Below are 23149 nucleotides of genomic sequence, written 5' to 3'. Positions count from 1 at the left end.
ACCTGCCCATTCCAGGTATTAGTCTAGCAAACCTTCTCTGAACTGCTTCCAACGCATTTACATCCTTCCTTAAATAAGGAGACAAATACCGTACACAGTACTCCAGATGTGGTCTCACCAATGCCCTGTATAACTGAATCATAACCTCCCTACTTTTATATTCAATTCCCCTCACAATAAACAATAACATTCGATTAGCTTTCCTAATTACTTGCTGTACCTGCATACTAACCTTTTGCGATTCATGCACTAGGAAACCCAGATCCCTCTGCATCTCAGAGCTCTGCAATCTCTCACCATTTAGATAATATGCTTTTTTATTCTTCCTGCCAAAATGGACAATTTCACATTTTCCCACATTATACTCCATTTGCCAAATCTTTGCCCATTCACGTAATTCTTCTACAACCTTTGGAGCTTTGGCTCAACACTGGCTGGTGCTGAAGAGCCCTGGACAATTTCATATTTTGCCACATTATACTCCATTTGCTAGATCTTTTCCCACTCACTTAACCTGTCTATGTCCCTTTGTAGCCTCCTTATGTCCTCTTCACAACTTACTTTCCTACCTATCTTTGTGTCGTCAGCAAATTTAGCAACCATACCTTCGGTCCCTCCATCCAAGTCATTTATATAAATTGTAAAACGTTGAGGCCCCAACACTGATCCCTGCGGCACTCCACTTGTTACATCTTGCCAACCAGAAAATGACCCATTTATGCCCATTCTGTTTCCTGTTAGCTAGCCAAACTTCTATCCATGCCAATATGTTACCCCCCCCCGCCCCACCATGTGATTTTATTTTCCGCAATAACCTTTGATGTGGCACTAGTGGATTGGAATGCGGAAGGTAAGTTTGGGTAGCCAACTTCAGCTGCAAGCATCATAGAAATCATAGAAAGTTTAAGGCACAGAAAGAGGCCACTTGGCCCATCAAGTCTCCTGCATTTGTAAAATTCAATTCGAGTTTCCCGCTGGTGGATTAAAATCATCATTCGACATAAAGCATGTTTTCGTGACACCAAGATGCACAAATGCTGCCAGACATGATGGGGCTGTTGGGAGGAACTGTAACAATTATAGAGCAGTTACCACATTGACACTGGTGACTGTCTGGAGCACTGAAACAGGCCATTCGCCCAAAAGGTCCATGCTGGTGTTTATGCTCCACACGAGTCTCCTCCCACCCCTCTTCATCTCATTCTATCAACATATCTTTCTATTCTTTTGTCTTTCTCATCTAGATCCCCCCCTATATGCATCTATATTATTTGCCACAACGACTCCATATGGTACTGAGTTCCACGTTTTCACCCACTTTCTGGGTAGTTTCTCCTGAATTCTTTACCGGGTTTCTTAGTGAAAACTATGTATTTAATATAATATGCATACTAATATATTTCTTGCAGCCTGAATCGTGCTCAGGCAGCTGGTTCAGTGAATGTTGTGGTCAGGTGTGTCTCAGTCCCTCTCTTCCGCCGTAGTATGACTGCAGAGCAACATTGACCCAGTCCCTCCCCAGTGGGCCGCATCCCTGCTCCCGGTCCCTCCCCAGTGGGTCGTGTCCCTGCTCCCGGTCCCTCCCCAGTGGGCCGCGTCCCTGCACTCAGTTGCTCCGCATTGGTTTGGGTGTGGGCGGGGGAGAGGTGGTTGGTGGTGGACAATGCTTTTTACAATAGGGCCCTTCAAATAACACCAAGCAGGATTGTGGGAGCTCCCTATGAATAACCCCTGCGCACCTCCCCCACTCAGTTGTCACTCCTGCTGCCCTTCCCCCATTGGCTGTCACTGTTGCTTGAGATTCCATGTCTGTCACTGTTGGCTTGAACACTCTGCTTATTGTATGTCAGGAAAGGACCTATCAGAGCGCCTGAACACCTCCGAGCGACCGTGCGGTGGGACTACCAGCCCGACATCTGTAAAGATTACAAAGAGACCGGCTTCTGTGGGTTTGGAGGCAAGTTTATCCTTTTGTATTCTGGGGGGAATTTTGTTGTAAGCACAAGCGTTTATAGCTCCCCTACACAGGGCTTTGGTTTCCAGTCTATGCTGGGTTAACTGACCAGGGTGGAATTTGGGTGCTGCAGTTGGGCTCGGTGCCATGGTCCGAGCTGGAAACGGTTTCTACATAGACATTGGTTGAGGATTGGGCTCAGCTGTCATGCCCCCGTAGTTGAATCGCCTGCCAACGCATTCTGTCTGGAATCATAATAGAAGACTGGACAAGGAATTGGAATAGCAGGAGATATCCCTGGCCTCCTACTCCACTAACAAGGAAGGCAGGGAGAGAGCTGCACAAGATGAGCTTTCAGAGCCTAATCTCTTCCTCTGGACTCTGCTAACTGGGATTTTCTTCTCTCTCTCTCTCCCTTTCGCAGACAGCTGTAAGTTTCTACACGACCGCTCAGACTACAAGCACGGCTGGCAGATAGAACGGGAGCTGGACGAAGGCCGATACGGTGTAAATGGTGAGTGTTGTAACTATAAGCTCAGTGTTGTCCTAATTTCCTCCAACGCGTGTGCAGTGAGGTTTGTCATAGGCAGCTGCTTTAAGAGATTAAGCTGAATGCCAAGCTACTGGCATCACCCAACTGCATTAAAGTACAACAGTGTGAGATTTGCAACATATTCAGCCACTTATTCTGCTATATTTGGGAATTTGTGACTGGTTTTAAGTTATGGGCTGGGTGTAGCACTTTGCACAGTCGTGGAGGGCTGTAATAAGACATTGTGTGTTGAGCAGCATTAAACCATACAGAGCAGACGATTTCCAATTGTGTTGCTGCACTTGGTCTCCGTGTCCCTGTGTTAGGGTTGGGGAGAGGGATTATCTACCAACATTCCCACTCCTTATCATAATCCACTAACAGGAAAGTTCAGGAGAAGGTGTCGGGTGACGACAGGATTGCATTCAGCTGTGATGCCCTCGTTGGTTGAATTGCAAAAGTTCACACAATGCCTGGCTGCGGACCGTTTCCCAGCAAAAGACAATGCCTTCAAGAGGATGGGAGAATGAGAGGAACGATGTGCTTTCATGTCGAGGGGTTTAGAGAGAGAACTCGTAAAAGCAAAGCTTGCCAGTTTATCAACACACAGGATTTTATCTTGGTCATTCATTAACCAAACCAAAACTATTTGACCTCTTGACTCAGTCTAGGGTTCCTGGGTTTACCAATGCCCACACCCTTGGATTTTTTTCACAAATGGGAGGAAAAGCAAACTTCTCGTTATTTTTACCAAAAATCAGGTCCAGAGAATGCACCATATAGTGAGACCAGCACAGAGCATGTCACAATGACCTCCCTGTTGTGAAGCACAGGCATATCTGGACCTGGTTTTTGGCAGGAAAATAAGTGAAGGCCATGCCATTTTTTGAAAGTTGTCTGGATCATGTTTAGATCCCATGTAAGGGCTGCATTCTAGTTGGTTATGGAACAAGGACAGTTTTGCACTGGCATAGTTCCCACACTGCTAGTCCCGATTACTGAGGGCATCAATCAAAGACTGACTCAGGACCTACACCAAGACATCACTAAAAGCAAGTTTTCAACCTGTGCCTGCCAATGTTTATTAACCCACCAACATAGTGCCACAGCCATAAGTATATGTTCTGGTTCTTTTTAGAAGTAGTAAAATCGATCTCGGGGTTAAGTAAGAGGCTGAGAATGGACCCCATAAAAGTGGTATCCCTGAACTCTGCAAATACGTGTGGCTAGTCACCCAGCTTAACTCTTTATTTTTAACGTCCCATGGATGTTTTCTTCAGTTTGTACTGATTTTCTCAAATTTGCCAGATTTTTTGGGGTTCAATTTTTACCCAGTGATTTTCTTTTTGAGCTAAAAATAAACTTGAAAAACTGATGATTTGTTGGCAATAAAAATTGACCAGTGATATTTACATGTTATGTGTTGAATCCTCTGTTGCACATCTTACTTTGTACAGCTGAAAGAAACAACTTGGATTTACACTGAGTCTTTCACACTCTCGGGACGTCCCAGACTGTTTCACAGCGCAGTATTTATGAAATGTAGTCACTGTTTGTTTTCAGGTCCTATGGACAGTCAGGAAACAGCCTGATGTTGGCTAATGATTTATTGATTGCTAAAAGAGTCAATCAAAATGGAGTGTAACTTGTTTGACTAAACTGATCTCCAGCGGTGTGCTTTGATTAACCAGCCTGTACCTTCTTTGGGGCGATGTTCCACTCATGCATTAGTGCAGCCTGGGGGTTCAGTATTTTAAGGATTGCACAGTAGGATGGCTTATCACCACTACATGCCTTTTATTTACAGATGATGAGAACTATGAAGTGAGCAGTGAAGAAGATGATTTTCCCTTTAAGTGTTTCATCTGCAGGGCCTCTTTTACCAACCCAATAATGACAAAGTAAGTGGGTTTGTCACAGGCTACAAAATCTTTATATTATTTAGCCAGAAAATTGGTTACTGTTATCTAATCTGCCTGTTCTCTGTGGGCTGTCTGTTATTTAATGAGCTGCCTGTTCTCTGTGGGCTGTCTGTTATTTAATGAGCTGCCTGTTCTCTATGGGATGTCTGTTATTTAATGAGCTGCCTGTTCTCTATGGGATGTCCGTGTTATTTAACGAGCTGCCTGTTCTTTCTCAGGTGTAAGCACTATTTCTGTGAAAGCTGTGCTCTGCAGCATTACCGCAAATCCAAGCGCTGTTACGTGTGTAACGAGCAGACCAATGGAGTCTTCAACCCAGCAAAAGGTACGTGATCTTAACTTTTTTACTGGCAGTGTGGCTGTTTGAAGTTGGCATTTGATGAAGACACTCGACATTTGTACTTCGGACTGAGCTTTCTGTTCAAACGTCCTGTCCTCTCCTGAACATTATCCCCATGGTCAGTCTCTGAGCACATCCTAAATCTCATGATGTGGGCTTTCTGGCGGGGCTGGCATATCATTTGCCAATTATTTGCCCATTCTGCAAGTTTATTTGTTGCAGTCTTCCTCAGTATTGACTATCTTCCTCCCCCCAAAAAATTTAGTGCTATCCACAAATTTAGAAATTGTGTTTTTGATTCCAAAGTCCAAATCGTAAATATAAATTGTGAACAGCAGTGGTTCCAGCACTGATCCTTGTGGAACACCACTTCTCTACCCACCCCCCCCCCCCACCTTCTGCCACTCTGAATAACAACCCTTTACTCCCACACTCTGCTTTCTGTGTTTTTTTAATTCATTCATGGGATGTGGGCGTCGTTGGTCAGGCCAGCATTTATTGCCACTCCCTAATTGCCCTTGAGAAGGTGGTGTTGAGCTGCCTTCTTGAACCGCTGCAGTCCATGTGGGGTAGGTACATCCACAGTGCTGTTAGGAAGGGAGTTCCAGGATTTTGACCCAGCGACAGTGAAGGAACGGCGATATAGTTCTGAGTCAGGATGGTGTGTGACTTGGAGAGGAACTTGCAGGTGGTGGTGTTCCCATGCATTTGCTGCCCTTGTCCTTCTAGTTGGTAGAGGTCGTGGGTTTGAAAGGTGCTGTCCAAGGAACCTTTGTGCGTTACTGCACTGCATCTTGTAGATGGTACACACTGCTGCCACTGTGCGTCAGTGGTGGAAGGAGTGAATGTTGTGGATCAGGTGCCAAGCAAGTGGGCTGCTTTGTCCTGGATGGTGTTGAGCTTCTTGAGTGTTGTTGGAGCTGCACCCATCCAGGCATGTGGAGATATTCCATCACACTCCTGACTAGTGCCTTGTAGATGGTGGACAGGCTTTGGTGAGTCAGGAGGTGAGTTAATCGCCGCAGGTTATTGTTAAGCAAGTGCTGCTTGGTGGCACTGTTGATGACACCTTCCATCACTTTACTGATGATTGAGAGTAGACTGATGGGGCGGTAATTGGCCAGGTTGGACTTGTCCTGCTGTTTGTGTACAGGACATACCTGGGCAATTTTCCACATTGCTGGATAGATGCCAGTGTTGTAGCTGTACTGGAACAGCTTGGTTAGGGGTGCAGCAAGTTCTGGAGCACAGGTCTTCAGTACTGTTGCTGGAATGTTATCAGGGCCCATAGCCTTTGCAGTATCCAGTGCCTTCAGTTGCTTCTTGATATCTCGCAGCTTTGGCTGAAGTCTGGCATCTGTGATGCTGGGGACTTCAGGAGGAGGCCAAGATGGATCATCAACTCACCACTTCAGGCTGAAGATTGTTGCAAATGCTTCAGCCTCATCTTTCACACTGATGTGCTGGGCTCTCCCATCATTGAGGATGGGGATATTTGTGGAGTCACGTCCTCCAGTTAGTTGTTTAATTGTCCACCAATTCACTGCTGGATGTGGCAGGACTGCAGAGCTTAGATCTGATCTGTTGGTTATGGGATTGCTTATCTCTGTCTATTTCATGCTGCTTACGCAGTTTGGCATACAGGTAGTCCTCTGTTGTAGCTTCACCAGGTTGACACCTCATTTTGAGGTATGCCTGGTGCTATTCCTGGCATGCTCTCCTGCACTCTTCATTGAACCAGTGTTGGTCTCCTGGCTTGATGGTAATGGTAGAGTGGGGGATATGCCGGGCCATGAGGTTACAAACTGTGATTGAGTACAATTCTGCTGATGGCCCACAGCGCCTCATGGATGCCCAGTTTTGTGTTTCGAAATCTATTCCATTTAGCACAGTGATAGTGCCACACAACACGATGGAGGGTATTTTTTTTTTATTCATTCATGGGATGTGGGTGTCACTGGCCAGGCCAGCATTTATTGCCCATCCCTAATTGCCCTTGAGAAGGTGGTGGTGAGCTGTCTTCTTGAACCGCTGCAGTCTATTTGGGGTAGGTATACCCACAGTGCTGTTAGGAAGGGAGTTCCAGGATTTTGACCCAGCGACAGTGAAGGAACGGCGACATAGTTCCAAGTCAGGATAGTGTGTGACTTGGAGGGGAACTTGCAGGTGGTGGTGTTCCTATGTATTTGCATCCCTTGTCCTTCTAGTTGGTAGAGGTCGCGGGTTTGGAAGGTGCTGTCTAAGGAGCCTTGGTGCATTGCTGCAGTGCATCTTGTAGATGGTGCACACTGGTGCCACTGTGCGTCGGTGTTGGAGGGAGTGAATGTTTGTAGATGGGGTGCCAATCAAGTGGGCTGCTTTATCCTGGATGGTGTCGAGCTTCTTGAGTGTTGTTGGAGCTACACCCATCCAGGCAAGTGGAGAGTATTCCATCACACTCCTGACTTGTGCCTTGTAGATGGTGGACAGGCTTTGGGGAGTCAGGAAGTGAGTAACTCGCCTCAGGATTCCTAGCCTCTGACCTGCTCTTGTAGCCACGGTATTTATATGGCTACTCCAGTTCAGTATCCTCAATGTGAAGGCAGGATGTGGTCTCTACTGTGCAGTGGTCACTCCTACCAATACTGTCATGGACAGATGCATCTGCGGCAGGCAGATTGGTGAGGATGAGGTCAAGGATGTTTTTCCCTCTTGCTGTTTCCCTCACCAACTGCCACAGACCCAGTCTAGCAGCTATGTCCTTTAGGACTCGGCCAGTAGTGGTGCTACCGAGCCACTCTTGGTGATGGACATTGAAGTCCCCCACCCAGAGTGCATTCTGCACCCTTGTCACCCTCAGTGCTTCCTCCAAGTGGTCAACATGGAGGAGTACTGACTCATCAACTGAGGGAGGGCGGTAGGTGGTAATCAGCAGGAGGTTTCCTTGCCCATGTTTGACCTAATGCCAAAGGACATTAGTGGGTTTTTACAACAATCGACAATGGTTTCACGGCCGTTGCTAGTCATTAGACTAGCTTTAAATTCCAGATTTATTAATTGAATTCAAATTCCACCTTCTGCTGTGGTGGGATTCGAACTTATGTCCCCAGAGCAATACTCTTGGTCTCTGAGTTTCTAGTCCAGTGACAATACCACTACGCCACCGCCTCCCATCTTGAAGCCAGTTAGCAATCCATTCTGCCACTTGTCCCCTGACTCCATGTTCTCTGACCTTATTCATTAGTTTATTATGGGGCACCTTATCAAAGGCCTTTTAAAAATCAGATAAATTACAGCTATTGCATTACCATTGTCTACATTCTCTGTTACCTCTTCAAAAAATTCAGTAAGGTTGGTCAGTGGGAGTCATTCAAAGAGGAAATAATGAGAATTCAGAGCCAACATGTACCCATTAAGGTGAAGGGTAGGACCAACAAGTCCAGGGAACCCTAGATGTCAAGGGATGTAGAGGATTGGATCAGGAAAAAAAGGCGGCTTATGGCAGATTCAGAGCACTGAAAACAGCGGAAGCACTAGAGGAGTATAGAAAGTAATTAGGAGAGCGATGAGGGGACATGAAAAAACACTGGCGGGAAAGATAAAGGAAAATCCTACGGCATTTTCTAAGTATGTTAAGGGCAAGAGGATAATCAGGGACAGAGTAGGGCCCATTAGGGACCAAAGTGGCAATCTGTGTGTGTGTTCACTATGGAGAAGTACGATGTAGGTCTAGAGATCAGGGAGGGGGAATGTGATATACTTGAACATATTAGCATTGAAAGGGAGGAAGTATTAGCTGTTTTAGTGGGCTTAAAAGTGGATACATCCCCTGGCCCAGTTGAGATGTATCCCAGGCTGTTATGTAAGGCAAGGGAGGAGATAGCAGGGGCTCTGACACAAATTTTCAAATCCTCTCTGGCTACAGGAGGGGTACCAGAGGACTGGAGGACAGTGAATGTACCATTATTCAAGAAGGGTAGCAGGGATAAATCGGGTAAATACAGGCTGGTGAGTCTAGCATCAGTGGTTGGGAAACTATTGGAAAAAATTCTGAGGGACAGGATTAATCTCCACTTGGAGAGGCAGGGATTAATCAGGGATAGTCAGCATGGCTATGTCAAGGGGATGTAGACTACATGGACTTCAGTAAGGCTTTTGATAAGGTCCTGCATGGGAGATTAGTTAAGAAGCTAAGAGCCCATGGGATCCAGGGCAAATTGGCTCAGTGGCAGGAGGCAGAGGTTAATGGTCGAGGGTTGTTTTTGCGAGTGGAAGCCTGTGACCAGTGGTGTACCACAGGGATCGGTGCTGGGACCCTTGCTGTTTGTCATGTACATTAATGATTTAGACTTGAATATAGGAGGTATGATCAGTAAGTTTGCAGATGACATGAAAATTGGTGGTGTTGTAAATAGTGAGGAGGAAAGCCTTAGATTACAGGACAATATAGATGGGCTGATAAGATGGGTGGAGCAGTGACAAATGGAATTTAATCCTGAGAAGTGTGAGGCGATGCATTTTGAGAGGACTAACAAGGCAAGGGAATCTGCAATGGATGGTAGAACCCTAGGAAGTACCGAGGGTCAGAGGGCTCTTGGTGTACTTGTCCATAGATCACTGAAGGCAGCAGCACATGTAGATAAGGTGGTTAGGAAGGCATATGGGATACTTGCCTTTATTAGCCGAGCCATAGAATATGAGAGCAGGGAGGTTATGATGGAGCTGTATAAAATGCTAGTAAGGCCACAGCTGGAGTACTGTGTACAGTTCAGGGCACCACACTATGGGAAGGATGTGATTGCATTGGAGGGGGTGCAGAGGAGATTCACCATGATATTGCCTGGGCTGGAGCATTTCAGCTTTGAAGCGAGACTGAAACGGCTAGGGTTGTTTTCCTTAGAGCAGAGAAGGCTGAGGGGGACATGATTGGGGTATACAAAATTATGAGGGGCATTGATCTACACATTGATGACAACCAGATGCACGTATGCATGAGAGAGCACTATGGCTACCTGCCAAAAAGAGGAAATTGAAAGCTTTGTCCACATTCTGATTGGGAGAATAAGTTTACTGATAAGGATGAAAAAAACTATCTACCCTGAGACATTTAGTAACAAATACTGTTTGGGGGTTGCGGCCGAGGAGCCGTTCGTGGCTTTTTGGGTGTTCGGGGCACTTTTCCCCGGGGCTTCCCTAGGGTCCCGCTGCTCCTTCTCTTCAATGGACTTACCGCACACCGTGGCCGCGGACACTCTGGACGGTGAAGACAGCAGGATCGGAGATCAAAGTATCACCAGCTGTACTTTGCAGTTTCGTCCGGATCAATTTCATTGAGAAAACAAAGAGCAGGCATAGCTGGGGGAGGGCAGTGGGCCCAGGTAACATAAACTAACTGTTAGCTTGTAGTTAGGGCTAAAATGAACTGATTAAAGAGCCATGGGAGTTTAAACAGTTTAAGAGGGTAGATTGGGGGAGAAAACAATAGGAATGGGAGCAGATTGCCATGGATAGAGGTGAACAGCAAGGGAGCTTCCTAGGGAGCTGACAGCCCAGGAGCCATCTTGAAGTACATCAGCGGGGCACTGGGGAGGCCTTGCGAGGGGGGGGGGGGGGTGCCCCGAGCACCCGGGAGGCCACGGGCGGCTCCTCGGCCGCAACTTCAAACAGCCCGCGGGAGATGGCTCGGAGAGCATCTGCAACGCACTGTCGGCAATGCTGGTACTGGCGCACGAGGATGTCGCTCACCTCCTGAAGGACGCGGATGAGATTTCCAGGCGTCAGTGGTGGGAACTGAAGAAATGGCTTATTGCCTGCACCCCCTTCCCCCCCCCTTCCCCTTCTCCCCCTTCCCCTTCTCCCCCTTCCCCTTCTCCCCCTTCCCCTTCTCCCCCTTCCCCTTCTCCCCCTTCCCCTTCTCCCCCTTCCCCTTCTCCCCCTTCCCCTTCTCCCCCTTCCCCTTCTCCCCCTTCCCCTTCTCCCCCTTCCCCTTCTCCCCCTTCCCCTTCTCCCCCTTCCCCTTCTCCCCCTTCCCCTTCTCCCCCTTCCCCTTCTCCCCCTTCCCCTTCTCCCCCTTCCCCTTCTCCCCCTTCCCCTTCTCCCCCTTCCCCTTCTCCCCCTTCCCCTTCTCCCCTTCCCCTTCTCCCCCTTCCCCTTCTCCCCCTTCCCCTTCTCCCCCTTCCCCTTCTCCCCCTTCCCCTTCTCCCCCTTCCCCTTCTCCCCCTTCCCCTTCTCCCCCTTCCCCTTCTCCCCCTTCCCCTCCTCCCCCTTCCCCTCCTCCCCCTTCCCCTCCTCCCCCTTCCCCTCCTCCCCCTTCCCCTCCTCCCCCTTCCCCTCCTCCCCCTTCCCCTCCTCCCCCTTCCCCTCCTCCCCCTTCCCCTCCTCCCCCTTCCCCTCCTCCCCCTTCCCCTCCTCCCCCTTCCCCTCCTCCCCCTTCCCCTCCTCCCCCTTCCCCTCCTCCCCCTTCCCCTCCTCCCCCTTCCCCTCCTCCCCCTTCCCCTCCTCCCCCTTCCCCTCCTCCCCCTCTTCTCCCCTCCTCCCCCTCTTCTCCCCTCCTCCCCCTCTTCTCCCCTCCTCCCCCTCTTCTCCCCTCCTCCCCCTCTTCTCCCCTCCTCCCCCTCTTCTCCCCTCCTCCCCCTCTCCTCCCCCTCTCCTCCCCCTCTCCTCCCCCTCTCCTCCCCCTCTCCTCCCCCTCTCCTCCCCCTCTCCTCCCCCTCTCCTCCCCTCTCCTCCCCCTCTCCTCCCCCTCTCCTCCCCCTCTCCTCCCCCTCTCCTCCCCCTCTCCTCCCCCTCTCCTCCCCCTCTCCTCCCCCTCTCCTCCCCCTCTCCTCCCCCTCTCCTCCCCCTCTCCTCCCCCTCTCCTCCCCCTCTCCTCCCCCTCTCCTCCCCCTCTCCTCCCCCTCAGCTCAACCCCCACCCCACGCACCATCTTCCCCCTGCACCCCCCCACCCCCTTACAGCCTCCTTCCCAGCTCCCCCTCGCACCCCCTCCTCCCACCGGCATCATTATACACCTGTGTAGGGGCCCTAACAACCCTACTGCCTTGTGGGCGTCTCGGGAGAGACCAAGGCTAAGGGAGTAAACCCTAACAGAAAATCCGGAGCGGATCCCCGTAGGCTGTCATCTGTCACCTTTGGCATGTTTCCGGCAGTTCCTGCAGCCTTACCCGTGCCAAATGTCGTGCTCTGCACTCCTTTGGACCCCACCAGAAAGGCTGCGAGGGGGGTTTTGACGATTGGGCAACTCTCAACCTCCGTACATTCGCCCAGGCATGCGCCATGGATTGGTCACTCCATAGTCGTCTCACAGCGACCGAAACAACACGGAAGGCAGCAGTTACGGGTTATAAGTCCAGCCAAAGGCAGGAGAAAGACAGAAGCGCAAGGAGAGAGCCAACTGTGTAACAGCCCCGACAACCAATTTTATCTGCAGCACCTGTGGAAGAGTCTGTCACTTGAGAATTGGCCTTTATAGCCACACCAGGCGTACAAACTACTGACCCCCTCCAGGCGCTTACCCATTGACTCTCGAGACAAGGAGGCCAAAGAAAGAATAAGAAATAGGAAAAGGAGTAGGCCCTTTTTCCCCCGAGTCTGCTCCGCCATTCAATAAGATCATGGCTAATCTGGTTGTGGTCTTAACTCCACTTTCCTTCCTGCTTCCCCCATAACCATTCACTCCCTTGTGGATCAAAAATCTGTCGAACACAGCCATGAATATATTCAATGACCCAGCTTCCACTGCTCTCTGGGGTAGAGAATTCCAAAGATTAAAGATCCTCTGAGAAGAAATACCTCCTCATCTCCATCTTAAATGGGAGACCCTTATTTTGAAACTGTGCCCCCAGTTCTAGGTTCACCCACAAGGGGAAACATCCTCTCAGCATCTACCATGTCAAGCCTCTTCAGAATCTTATATGTTTCAATCAGATCACCTCTCATTATTCTGAACTCCAATGAGTATAGGCCCAGCCTGCTCAACCTTTCCTCATAAGGCAACACCTTCATTCCAGGAATCAACCTAGTGAAGCTTCTCTGAACTGTCTCCAGTACAAGTATATCCCTCCTTAAATAAGGAGACTAAAACTTAACACAGTACTCGAGATGCAGTCTCACAAATGTCCTGCAGAGTTGTAGCATGACTTCCCTACTTTTATACTCAATCCTCTTTGCAATAAAGGCCATCATTCTATTTGCCTTCATAATTACTTGCCATACCTGCATGCTAATGTTTTGTAATTCATGTCCCAGTACACCCAGGTCCCTCTGTACTGCAGAATTCTGTAGTTTCTCTCCATTTAAATGTTCAGCTTTTTTATTCTTCCCACCAAAGTGGATGTCCTCACATTTTTTCCACATTATATGCCATGTGTCAAACTTTTGCCCATTCACTTAACCAATCTATATCCCTTTGCAGACTCTTTGTGTCCTCCTCAAAACTGGCTTTCCCAACCATCTTTGCATTGTCAGCAAATTTGGCTACGATACACTCGGTCCCGTCATCCAAGTCATTAATATAGATTGTATATAATTGAGGCCCCAGCACTGATCCCTGTGGTACTCCATTAGTTATAGTTTGGCCAACCTGAAAATGACCCATTTGTCCCAACTCTTTCCTGTTCCTTAGCCAATCCTTTATCCATGTTTAACATATTACCCCAACACCATTAGCTCTTTTATGTGGCACCTTATCGAATGTCTTTTGGAAATCCAAACGCACTACATTTACTGGTTCCCCTTTATCCACCTTGCTTGTTACATCCTCAAAGAACTCGAATAAATTTGTCAAACACTGTTTTCCTTTCACAAGACCATGTTGACTGTATTGATTTTGTTATGATTTTCTAAATATCCTGCTATTACTTCATTAATCGATTCCAGCATTTTCCCAATGACAGACATTAGGCTAACTGGGCTACAGTTTCTGCTTTCTGTCTCCCTCCTTTCTTGAATAGAAGTGTTACATTCGAGATTTTCCAATCCGCTGAGACCTTTACAAAATCTAGGGAATTTTGGAAGATTATAACCAATGCATCCACTATCTCGGCAGCCACTTCTTTTATGACCCTAGGATGCAGGTCATCAGGGCCAAGGGACTTGTCAGCCTTTATTCCCATTAGTTTTCCTCGTACTTTTTCTCTAGTGATAGTGATTGTTTTAAGCTCTTCCCTTCCTTTTCCCCTCGATTTTCTACTATCCTTGGAATATTTTTTGTGTCTTCTTCCATGAAGACAGATGCCAAAATACTTGTTCAAATCTCTGTCATTTCCTTGTTTCTCATTATTAATTCCCTAGTCTCATCCTTTATGGGACCAACGCTTACTTTAGCTGCTCTTCCTTTTTTTATACTGTAGAAGCTCTTACTGTCGGTTTTTGTATTTCTTGCTAGTTTACTCTCATTCTAAATTCTCCCTTTTTTTTGGACATCCTTTTCTGATTATTAAATTTCCCTAATCTCCTGGCCTACCACTAATCATCTTAGCATTGTACGCCTTTTCTTTCAATTTGATAACATCCTTAACTTCCTTAGTTAGCCATGGATCGTGCATCCTCCTTGTAGAGTCTTTCTTTCTCAATGGAATATATCTTTGTTCAGAGTTCTGAAATATCTCCTTAAACGTCTGCCACTGCTTATCAACCATGTTACTTTATAACTTATTTTCCCAGTCCACTGTAGCCAACTGTGTCGTCTACCTTTGTTATTGCCTTTATTTGAGTTTAAGACACTAGTTTCTGACCCATGTTTCTCACCCTCAAACTGAACGTGAAATTCATCATGATATGAGCACTCTTGCCAAGAGGATTTTTTACTATGAGATCACTAATTAATCCAGTCTCATTACACATTATTGGGTCTAAAATAGCCTGTTCCATGGTTGGTTCCAGAACTTATTTTTCTTAGAAACTGTCCCAAATACACTCTGAGCTTGTCCTCAAGGCTACCTTTGCCAGTTTGATTTGACCAATCGATATGAGGATTAAAATCACCCACGATTATTGCAGTACCTTTCTTAAAAGGCCCTATTATTTCTTGATTTATACTTTGACCTACAGTGTAGCTACTGTAAGGTGACCTGTAAACTACTCCCACCAATGACTACTATTTCTTATCTCCACCCAAACTGATACTACATCTTGATCTTCCGAGCCAAGATCATTTCTCACTATTGTACTGATCTCATCCTTTATTAACAGAGCTACCCCACCTGCTTTTCCTTTCTTCCTATCTTACCAGAATACCCTTTAATAATCAGTTCCCAGCCTTGGTCACTCTGTAACCACATCTCTGTTATGGCTATCATATCATATATCCATTTATTTCTATTTGTATGAATTCATCCGTCTTGTTTTGAATGCTGTGTACATTCAGATAAAGAGCCTTTAATGATGTCTTTTTATCATTTTACCCTAGTCTGGTCCTATTTGTTGGTGCACTCATAGGTTTGTACGCTTTGTCCCTTCCTGTCACGCTCTAGTTATCATTACCCATATTGCTACCCTGCACCTACTGCCTTGTCCTTTCTTGTTAACTTTCTAAATCTCCCGTCACGTGATTCCTCCCCTCCACTATCCAGTAGGGTTCAAGTGAAGCCCGTCCTAACAGTACAGCTCTCTCTTTCCCCAGTACTGGTGCCAGTGCCCGATGAATTGAAACCCATTTCTCCCACACCAACATTTGAACCACGCATTCAGCTCTCTGATCTTATTCATCCTATGCCAATTTGTTCCTGGGTCAGGTAATAATCCAGAGATTATTACCTTTGTGGTTCTGCTTTTTAATTTAGCTGCTAGACATTTGTGCTTCCTTAGCAGAACCTCTTTCTTAGTCCTACCTATGATGTTGTACCGATGTGGACCACATCAGCTGGATCCTTCCACTCTCACTCCATGTTCCTGTCCAGCCCTGAGCAGATGTCCTTAACCTTGGCACTGGGCAGGTAACACAGCCTTTGGAGGTTCGCGCTCTCAGCTGCAGAGAACAGTATCTATCCTCCTAACTATACCTTTTTGTTTAATTCTTTCATGGGATATACGTACGAACATACGAATTAGGAACAGGAGTAGGACACTTGGCCCTTCGAGCTTGCTCCACCATTCAATAAGTTCATGGCTGACAGATTACTCCACATTTCCACCTACCCCAACAATCTTCCACCCACTTGCTTATGAAGGGGAGGCGGTGGGTGTAGTGGTATTGTCACTGGACTAGTAACCCAGAGACTCTGGGGACATGAGTTCAAATCCCACCACAGCAGAAGGTGGAATTTGAATTCAATGAATAAATCTGGAATTAAAAAGCTAGTCTAATGGCCATGAAACCATTGTCGATTGTTGTAAAAACCCATCTGGTTCACTAATGTCCTTCAGGGAAGGAAATCTGCTGTCCTTACCTGGTCTGGCCGACATGTGGCAACGTGGTTGACTCTTACATGCCCTCTGAAATGGCCTAGCAAGCCACTCAGTTGTATCTAACCGCTACGAAGTCAATAAAAAAGAATGAAACCAGACGGACCACCCGGCATCGACCTAGGCACCGGAAACGACAACGGCAAACCCAGCCCTGTCGACCCTGCAAAGTCCTCCTTACCAACATCTGGGGACTTGTGCCAAAGTTGGGAGAAGCAACAGCCTGACATAGTCATAATCACGGAATCATACCTGACAATGTCCCAGACACTGCCATCACCATCCTCGGGTATGTCCTGTCCCACCGGCAGGACAGACCCAGCAGAGGTGGCGGCACGTGGTATACAGCCGGGAGGGAGTTGCCCTGGGTGTCCTCAACATCGACTCTGGACCCCATGAAGTCTCATGGCATCAGGTCAAACATGGGCAAGGTAACCTCCTACTGATTACCACCTACAGCCCTCCCTCAGCTGATGATTCAGTACTCCACCATGTTGAACACCACTTGGAGGAAGCACTGAGGGTGGCAAGGGCACAAAATGTACTCTGGGTGAGGGACTTCAATGTCCATTGCCAAGAGTGGCTCGGTACTGACCGAGCTGGCCGAGTCCCAAAGCACGTGGCTGCTAGACTGGGTCTGCGGCAGGTGGTGGGGGAACCAACATGAGGGAAGAACATACTCGACCTCGTCCTCACCAATATGCCTGCCGCAGATGCATCTGTCCATGACATGGCCCGGCATATCCCCCACTCTAACATTACCATCAAGCCAGGAGACTGACCATGGTTCAGTGAAGAGTGCAGGAGGGCATGCCAGGAGCAGCACCAGGCATGCCTCAAAATGAGGTGTCAGTCTGGTGAAGCTACAACCCAGGACTATCTGCTTGCCAAACTGTGTAAGCAACTTGCAATAGACAGAGCTATGCGATCCCATCAACAATGGATCAGATCTAAGCTCTGCAGTCCTGCCAGATCCAGTCGTGAATGGTGGTGGACAATTAAACAACTAACTGGAGGAGGTGGCTCCACAAATATCCCCATCCTCAATGATGGGGGAGCCCAGCACATCAGTGCGAAAGATAAGGCAGAAGCATTTGCAACAATCTTCAGCCAGCAGTGCCGAGTTTTTGAACCTCCTCCTGAAGTCTCCAGCATCAGACTTCAGCCAATTCGATTCGCTCCACGTGACATCAAGAAACGACTGAAGGCACAGGATCCTGCAAAGGTTATGGGACCTGACAATATTCCGGCAATAGTACTGAAACCTGTGCTCTAGAACGTGCTGCGCCCCTAGCCAAGCTGTTCCAGTACAGCAACAACACTGGCATCTACCCTGCAATGTGGAAAATTGCCCAGGTATGTCCCGTACACAAAAATCAGGACAAGTCCAACCCGACCAATTACCGCCCCATCAGCCTACTCTCAATCATCAGTGAAGTGATGGAAGGTGTCATCAACGGTGCCATCAAGTGCACTGAACTCCAGAGGTGAGGTGAGAGTGACTGCCCTTGACATCAAGGCAGCATTTGAACGAATATGGCATCAAGGAGCCCGAGCAAAGCTGAGGTCAATGGGAACAAGGGGGAAAACCCTCCGCTGGATGAAAATGGAATAGTGTAGGTCAGATGGTTTCACAGGTCGGCGCAACATCGAGGGCCGAAGGGCCTGTACTGCGCTGTAATGTTCTATCTATCTACTATGGTTGGAGTCATACCTAGCACAAAGGAAGATGGTTGTGGTTGTTGGAGGTCAATCATCTGAGCTCCAGGACATCACTGCAGGACTTCCTCAGGGTAGTGTCCTAGGCCCAACCATCTTCAGCTGCTTCATCAATGACCTTCCTTCAATCATATGGTCAGAAGTGGGATGTTCGCTGATGATTGCACAATGTTCAGCACCATTCGCAACTCCTCAGATACTGAAGCAGTCTGTGTAGAAATGCAGCAAGACCTGGACAATATCCAGGCTTGGGCTGATAAGTGGCAACTAACATTCACGCCACACAAGTGCGAGGCAATGACCATCTCCAACAAGAGAGAATCTAACCATCTCCCCTTGACATTCAACAGCATTACCATCGCTGAATCCCCCACTATCAACATCCTAGGGGCTACCATTGACCAGAAACTGAACTTGAATAGCCATATAAATACCATGGTTACAAGAGCAGATCAGAGGCTAGGAATCCTGAGGTGAGTAACTCACCTCCTGACTCCCCAAAGCCTGTCTACCATCTGCAAGGCACAAATCAGGAATGTGATGGAATACTCTCCACTTGCCTGGATGGGTGCAGCTCCAACAACACTCAAGAAGCTCGACACCATCCAGGACAAAGCAGCCCGCTTGATTGGCACCCCATCCACAAACATTCACTCCCTCCACCACCGACGCACAGTGGCAGCAGTGTGTACCATCTGCAAGATGCACTGCAGCAATGCACCAAGGCCCGTTCGACAGTACCTTTCAAACCCGCAACCTCTAGCAACTCGAAGGACAAGGGCAGCAAATGCATGGGAACACCACCACCTGCAAGTTCCCCTCCAAGTCACACACCATCCTGACTTGGAACTATATCACCGTTCCTTCACTGTCACTGGATCAAAATCCTGGAACTCCCTTCCTAACAGCACTTTGGGTGTACCTACCCCACATGGACTGCAGCGGTTCAAGAAGGCAGCTCACTACCAGCTTCTCAAGGGCAATTCGGTATGGGCAATAAATGTTGGCCTGGCTAGTGACGCCCGCATGAAAGATTATTTTTTTTATGCAGTCTACCTCTGCCTTAAAAATATTCAAAGACTCTTCTTCCACTGCCTTTTGAGGAAGAGAATCCCAAAGACTCGCTAACCTCTGAGAGAAAAATTTTCTCCTCATCTCAGTCTTAAATGGGCAACCCCTTATTTTGAAGCAGTGACCCCTGGTTCTAGATTCTTCCACAAGGGGAAACATCCACCCTGTTAAGACCTTTCAGGATCTTATATGTTTTAATCAAGTTGCCTCTTGCTCTTCTAAATTCCAGCGGATACAAGCCTAGCCTGTCCAATCTTTCCGTGTGGTCTCTCCAATGCCCTGTATAGCTGAAGCATAACCTCCCTACTTTTGTATTCAATTCCCCTCGCGATAAAAGATAACATTCTATTAGCTTTCTAATTATGTGCTGTACCTGCATACTAACCTTTTGTGATTCATGCACTGGGACACCCAGATCCCTCTGCATCTCAGAGCTCTGCAATCTCTGACCATTTGGGTAATATGCTTTTTTATTCTTCCTGCCAAAGTGGACAATTTCCCACTTTCCCACATTTGCCAGGTCTTTGCCCACTCATTTAACCTATCTATATCCCTTTGTAGCCTCCTTATGTCCTCTTTATTTTATTTAGAGATGCAGCACTGAAACAGGCCCTTTGGCCCACCAAGTTTGTGCTGACCATCAGCCACCCATTTATACTAATCTGACATTAATCCCATATTCCTACCACATCCCCGCCTTCCCTCAATTCCCCTACCTATACGATGGGCAATTTATAATGGCCAGTTTACCTATCAACCTGCAAGTCTTTGGCTGTGGGAGGAAACCGGAGCACCCGGCGAAAACCCACGCGGTCACAGGGAGAACTTGCAAACTCCGCACAGACAGTACCCAGAATTGAACCCGGGTCGCTGGAGCTGTGAGGCTGCGGTGCTAACCACTGTGCTGCCCTAAAGTTACTCTTCACAAGTTACTTTCCTACCTGCCTTTGTGTCATCAGTAAATTTAGCAGCCATACCTTCGGTCCCTTCATCTGTCATTTATATGAATTGTCAAATGTTGAGGCCCCTGCACAGATCCCTGTGGCACACCACTCGTTACATTTGCCAACCAGAAATGACCCATTTATGCCTACTGTATGTTTCTTGTTAGCTAACCAATCTTCTGTCCATGCCAATATGTTACCCCCTACAGCATGAGCTTTTATTTTCCGCAATCACCTTTGATGTGACACCTTATCAAATGCCCTCTGGAAATCTAAGTACAATACATCCACCTTTTATCCACAGCACATGTAATTCCCTCAAAGAACTCCATTAAATTGGTTAAACATGATTTCCCTTTCACAAAACCATGTTGACTCTGTCTGATTACCTTGAATTTTTCTAAATGCCCTGCTATAATGCCTTTAATAATAGCTTCTAGCATCTGAGACAGATGTTAAGCTAACTGGCCTGTAGTTTCCTGCTTTCTATCTCCCTCCCTTTTTGAATAAAGGAGTTACATTCACTATTTTCCAATCTAAACGAAGCTTCCCCGAATCTAGGGAATTTTGGAAAATTAAAACTAACGCATCGACTATCTCACTAGCCACTTCTTTTCACACCCAAGGATGAAGTCCATCAGGATCCGGGGACTTGTCAGCCCGCAGCTTCAACAATTTGTTTAGTACCACTTCCCTGGTGATTGTAATTTTCTTGAGTTCCTCCCTTCCTTCCATTTCCTGACTTACAGCTAATACTGGGATGTTACTTGTATCCTCAATAGTGAAGACTTTTGCAAAATATCTGTTCACTTCATCTGCCATCTCCTTATTATCGATTATTAATTCCCCAGACTCACTTTTTATCGGACCAACGCTCACTTTAACTTTTCTTTTTTAACTATCTATAGAAACTCTTACTATCTGTCTTTATATTTCTATCTAGAATTAGAACATTACAGCGCAGTACAGGCCCTTCAGCCCTCGATGTTGCGCCGACCTGTGAAACCATCTGACCTACACTATTCCATTTTCATCCATATGTCTATCCAATGACCACTTAAATGCCCTTAAAGTTGGCGAGTCTACTACTGCTGCAGGCAGGGCGTTCCACGCCCCTACTACTCTCTGAGTAAAGAAACTACCTCTGACATCTGTCCTATATCTATCACCCCTCAACTTAAAGCTATGTCCCCTCGTGTTTGCCATCACCATCCGTGGAAAAAGACTCTCACTATCCACCCTATCTAACCCTCTGATTATCTTATATGTCTCTATTAAGTCACCTCTCCTCCTCCTTCTCTCCAACGAAAACAACCTCAAGTCCCTCAGCCTTTCCTCGTAAGACCTTCCTTCCATACCAGGCAACATCCTAGTAAATCTCCTCTGCACCCTTTCCATAGCTTCCACGTCCTTCCTATAATGCGGTGACCAGAACTGCACTCAATACTCCAGGTGCGGTCTCACCAGAGTTTTGTACAGCTGCAGCATGACCTCGTGGCTCCGAAACTCGATCCCCCTACTAATAAAAGCTAACACACCATATGCCTTCTTAACAGCCCTATTAACCTGGGTAGCAACCTTCAGGGATTTATGTACCTGGACACCAAGATCTCTCTGTTCATCTACACTACCAAGAATCTTCCCATTAGCCCAGTACTCTGCATTCCTGTTACTCCTTCCAAAGTGAATCACCTCACACTTTTCCGCATTAAACTCCATTTGCCATCTCTCAGCCCAGCTCTGCAGCCTATCTATGTCCCTCTGTACCGTACAACATCCTTCGGCACTATCCACAACTCCACCGACCTTAGTGTCATCCGCAAATTTACTAACCCACCCTTCTACACCCTCATCAAGGTCATTTATAAAAATGACAAACAGCAGTGGCCCCAAAACAGATCCTTGCGGTACACCACTAGTAACTAAACTCCAGGATGAACATTTGCCATCAACCACCACCCTCTGTCTTCTTTCAGCTAGCCAATTTCTGATCCAAAGCTCTAAATCACCTTCAACCCCATACTTCCGTATTTTCTGCAATAGCCTACCGTGGGGAACCTTATCAAACGCCTTACTGAAATCCATATACACCACATCCACTGCTTTACCCTCATCCACCTGTTTGGTCACCTTCTCGAAAAACTCAATAAGGTTTGTGAGGCACGACCTACCCTTCACAAAACCGTGCTGACTATCGCTAATGAACTTATTCTTTTCTAGATGATTATAAATCCTGTCTCTTATAACCTTTTCCAACATTTTACCCACAACCGAAGTAAGGCTCACAGGTCTATAATTACCAGGGCTGTCTCTACTCCCCTTCTTGAACAAGGGGACAACATTTGCTATCCTCCAGTCTTCTGGCACTATTCCTGTCGACAATGACGACATAAAGATCAACAACAACGGCTCTGCAATCTCCTCCCTAGCTTCCCAGAGAATCCTAGGATAAATCCCATCTGGCCCAGGGGACTTATCTATTTTCACACTTTCCAAAATTGCTAACACCTCCTCCTTGTGAACCTCAATCCCATCTAGCCTAGTAGCCTGAATCTCAGTATTCTCCTCGACAACATTTTCTTTCTCTACTGTAAATACTGACGCAAAATATTCATTTAACGTTTCCCCTATCTCCTCTGATTCCACACACAACTTCCCACTACTATCCTTGATTGGCCCTAATCTAACTCTAGTCATTCTTTTATTCCTGATATACCTATAGAAAGCCTTAGGGTTTTCCCTGATCCTATCCGCCAATGACTTCTCGTGTCCTCTCCTTGCTCTTCTTAGCTCTCCCTTTAGATCCTTCCTGGCTAGCTTGTAACTCTCAAACGCCCTAACTGAGCCTTCACGTCTCATCCTAACATAAGCCTTCTTCTTCCTCTTGACAAGCGCTTCAACTTCTTTAGTAAACCGCGGCTCCCTCGCTCGACAACTTCCTCCCTGCCTGACAGGTACATACTTATCAAGGACACGCAGTAGCTGCTCCTTGAATAAGCTCCACATTTCTAGCTTTCTCTCGTACTCTAATTTTACCTTCGTTATCAAACTTTTAGACAATTTTGCTGTTTTTTATATTGTGTCCAATCTTCTGACCTGCCTCCCATCTTTGCACAATTATAGGCTTTTTCTTTAAGTTTGATACTGTCTTTAACTGTTCTAGTTAACCATGGATGGCGGGTCCCACCCGTGGAATTTTTCTTGCTCGTTGAAATGTATCTATTCTGAAATATCCCCTTAAATGTCTGCCACTGCATCTCTATTGACCTATCCCTTAACCTGATT

At 47.1% G+C, this 23149-nt stretch overlaps 1 protein-coding gene across 1 annotated transcript in view; it reads left to right on the top strand.

The window, feature by feature from the left end:
• Window positions 1–23149, top strand: part of rnf113a (ring finger protein 113A) — a 36987-nt gene that overhangs the window by 11432 nt on the left and 2406 nt on the right. The window contains exons 6-9 of the mRNA XM_068013108.1: window positions 1851–1957; window positions 2379–2468; window positions 4294–4387; window positions 4627–4733. Of these exons, the coding sequence (XP_067869209.1) occupies window positions 1851–1957; window positions 2379–2468; window positions 4294–4387; window positions 4627–4733 (398 nt within the window). The remainder of the gene's footprint in view (window positions 1–1850; window positions 1958–2378; window positions 2469–4293; window positions 4388–4626; window positions 4734–23149) is intronic.

The sequence above is a fragment of the Heterodontus francisci genome, chromosome 33 (genome assembly GCF_036365525.1).
Source record: "Heterodontus francisci isolate sHetFra1 chromosome 33, sHetFra1.hap1, whole genome shotgun sequence".
Classification (NCBI taxonomy): Eukaryota; Metazoa; Chordata; class Chondrichthyes; order Heterodontiformes; family Heterodontidae; genus Heterodontus; species Heterodontus francisci.
This window is presented reverse-complemented; position numbering and strand designations above follow the sequence as displayed.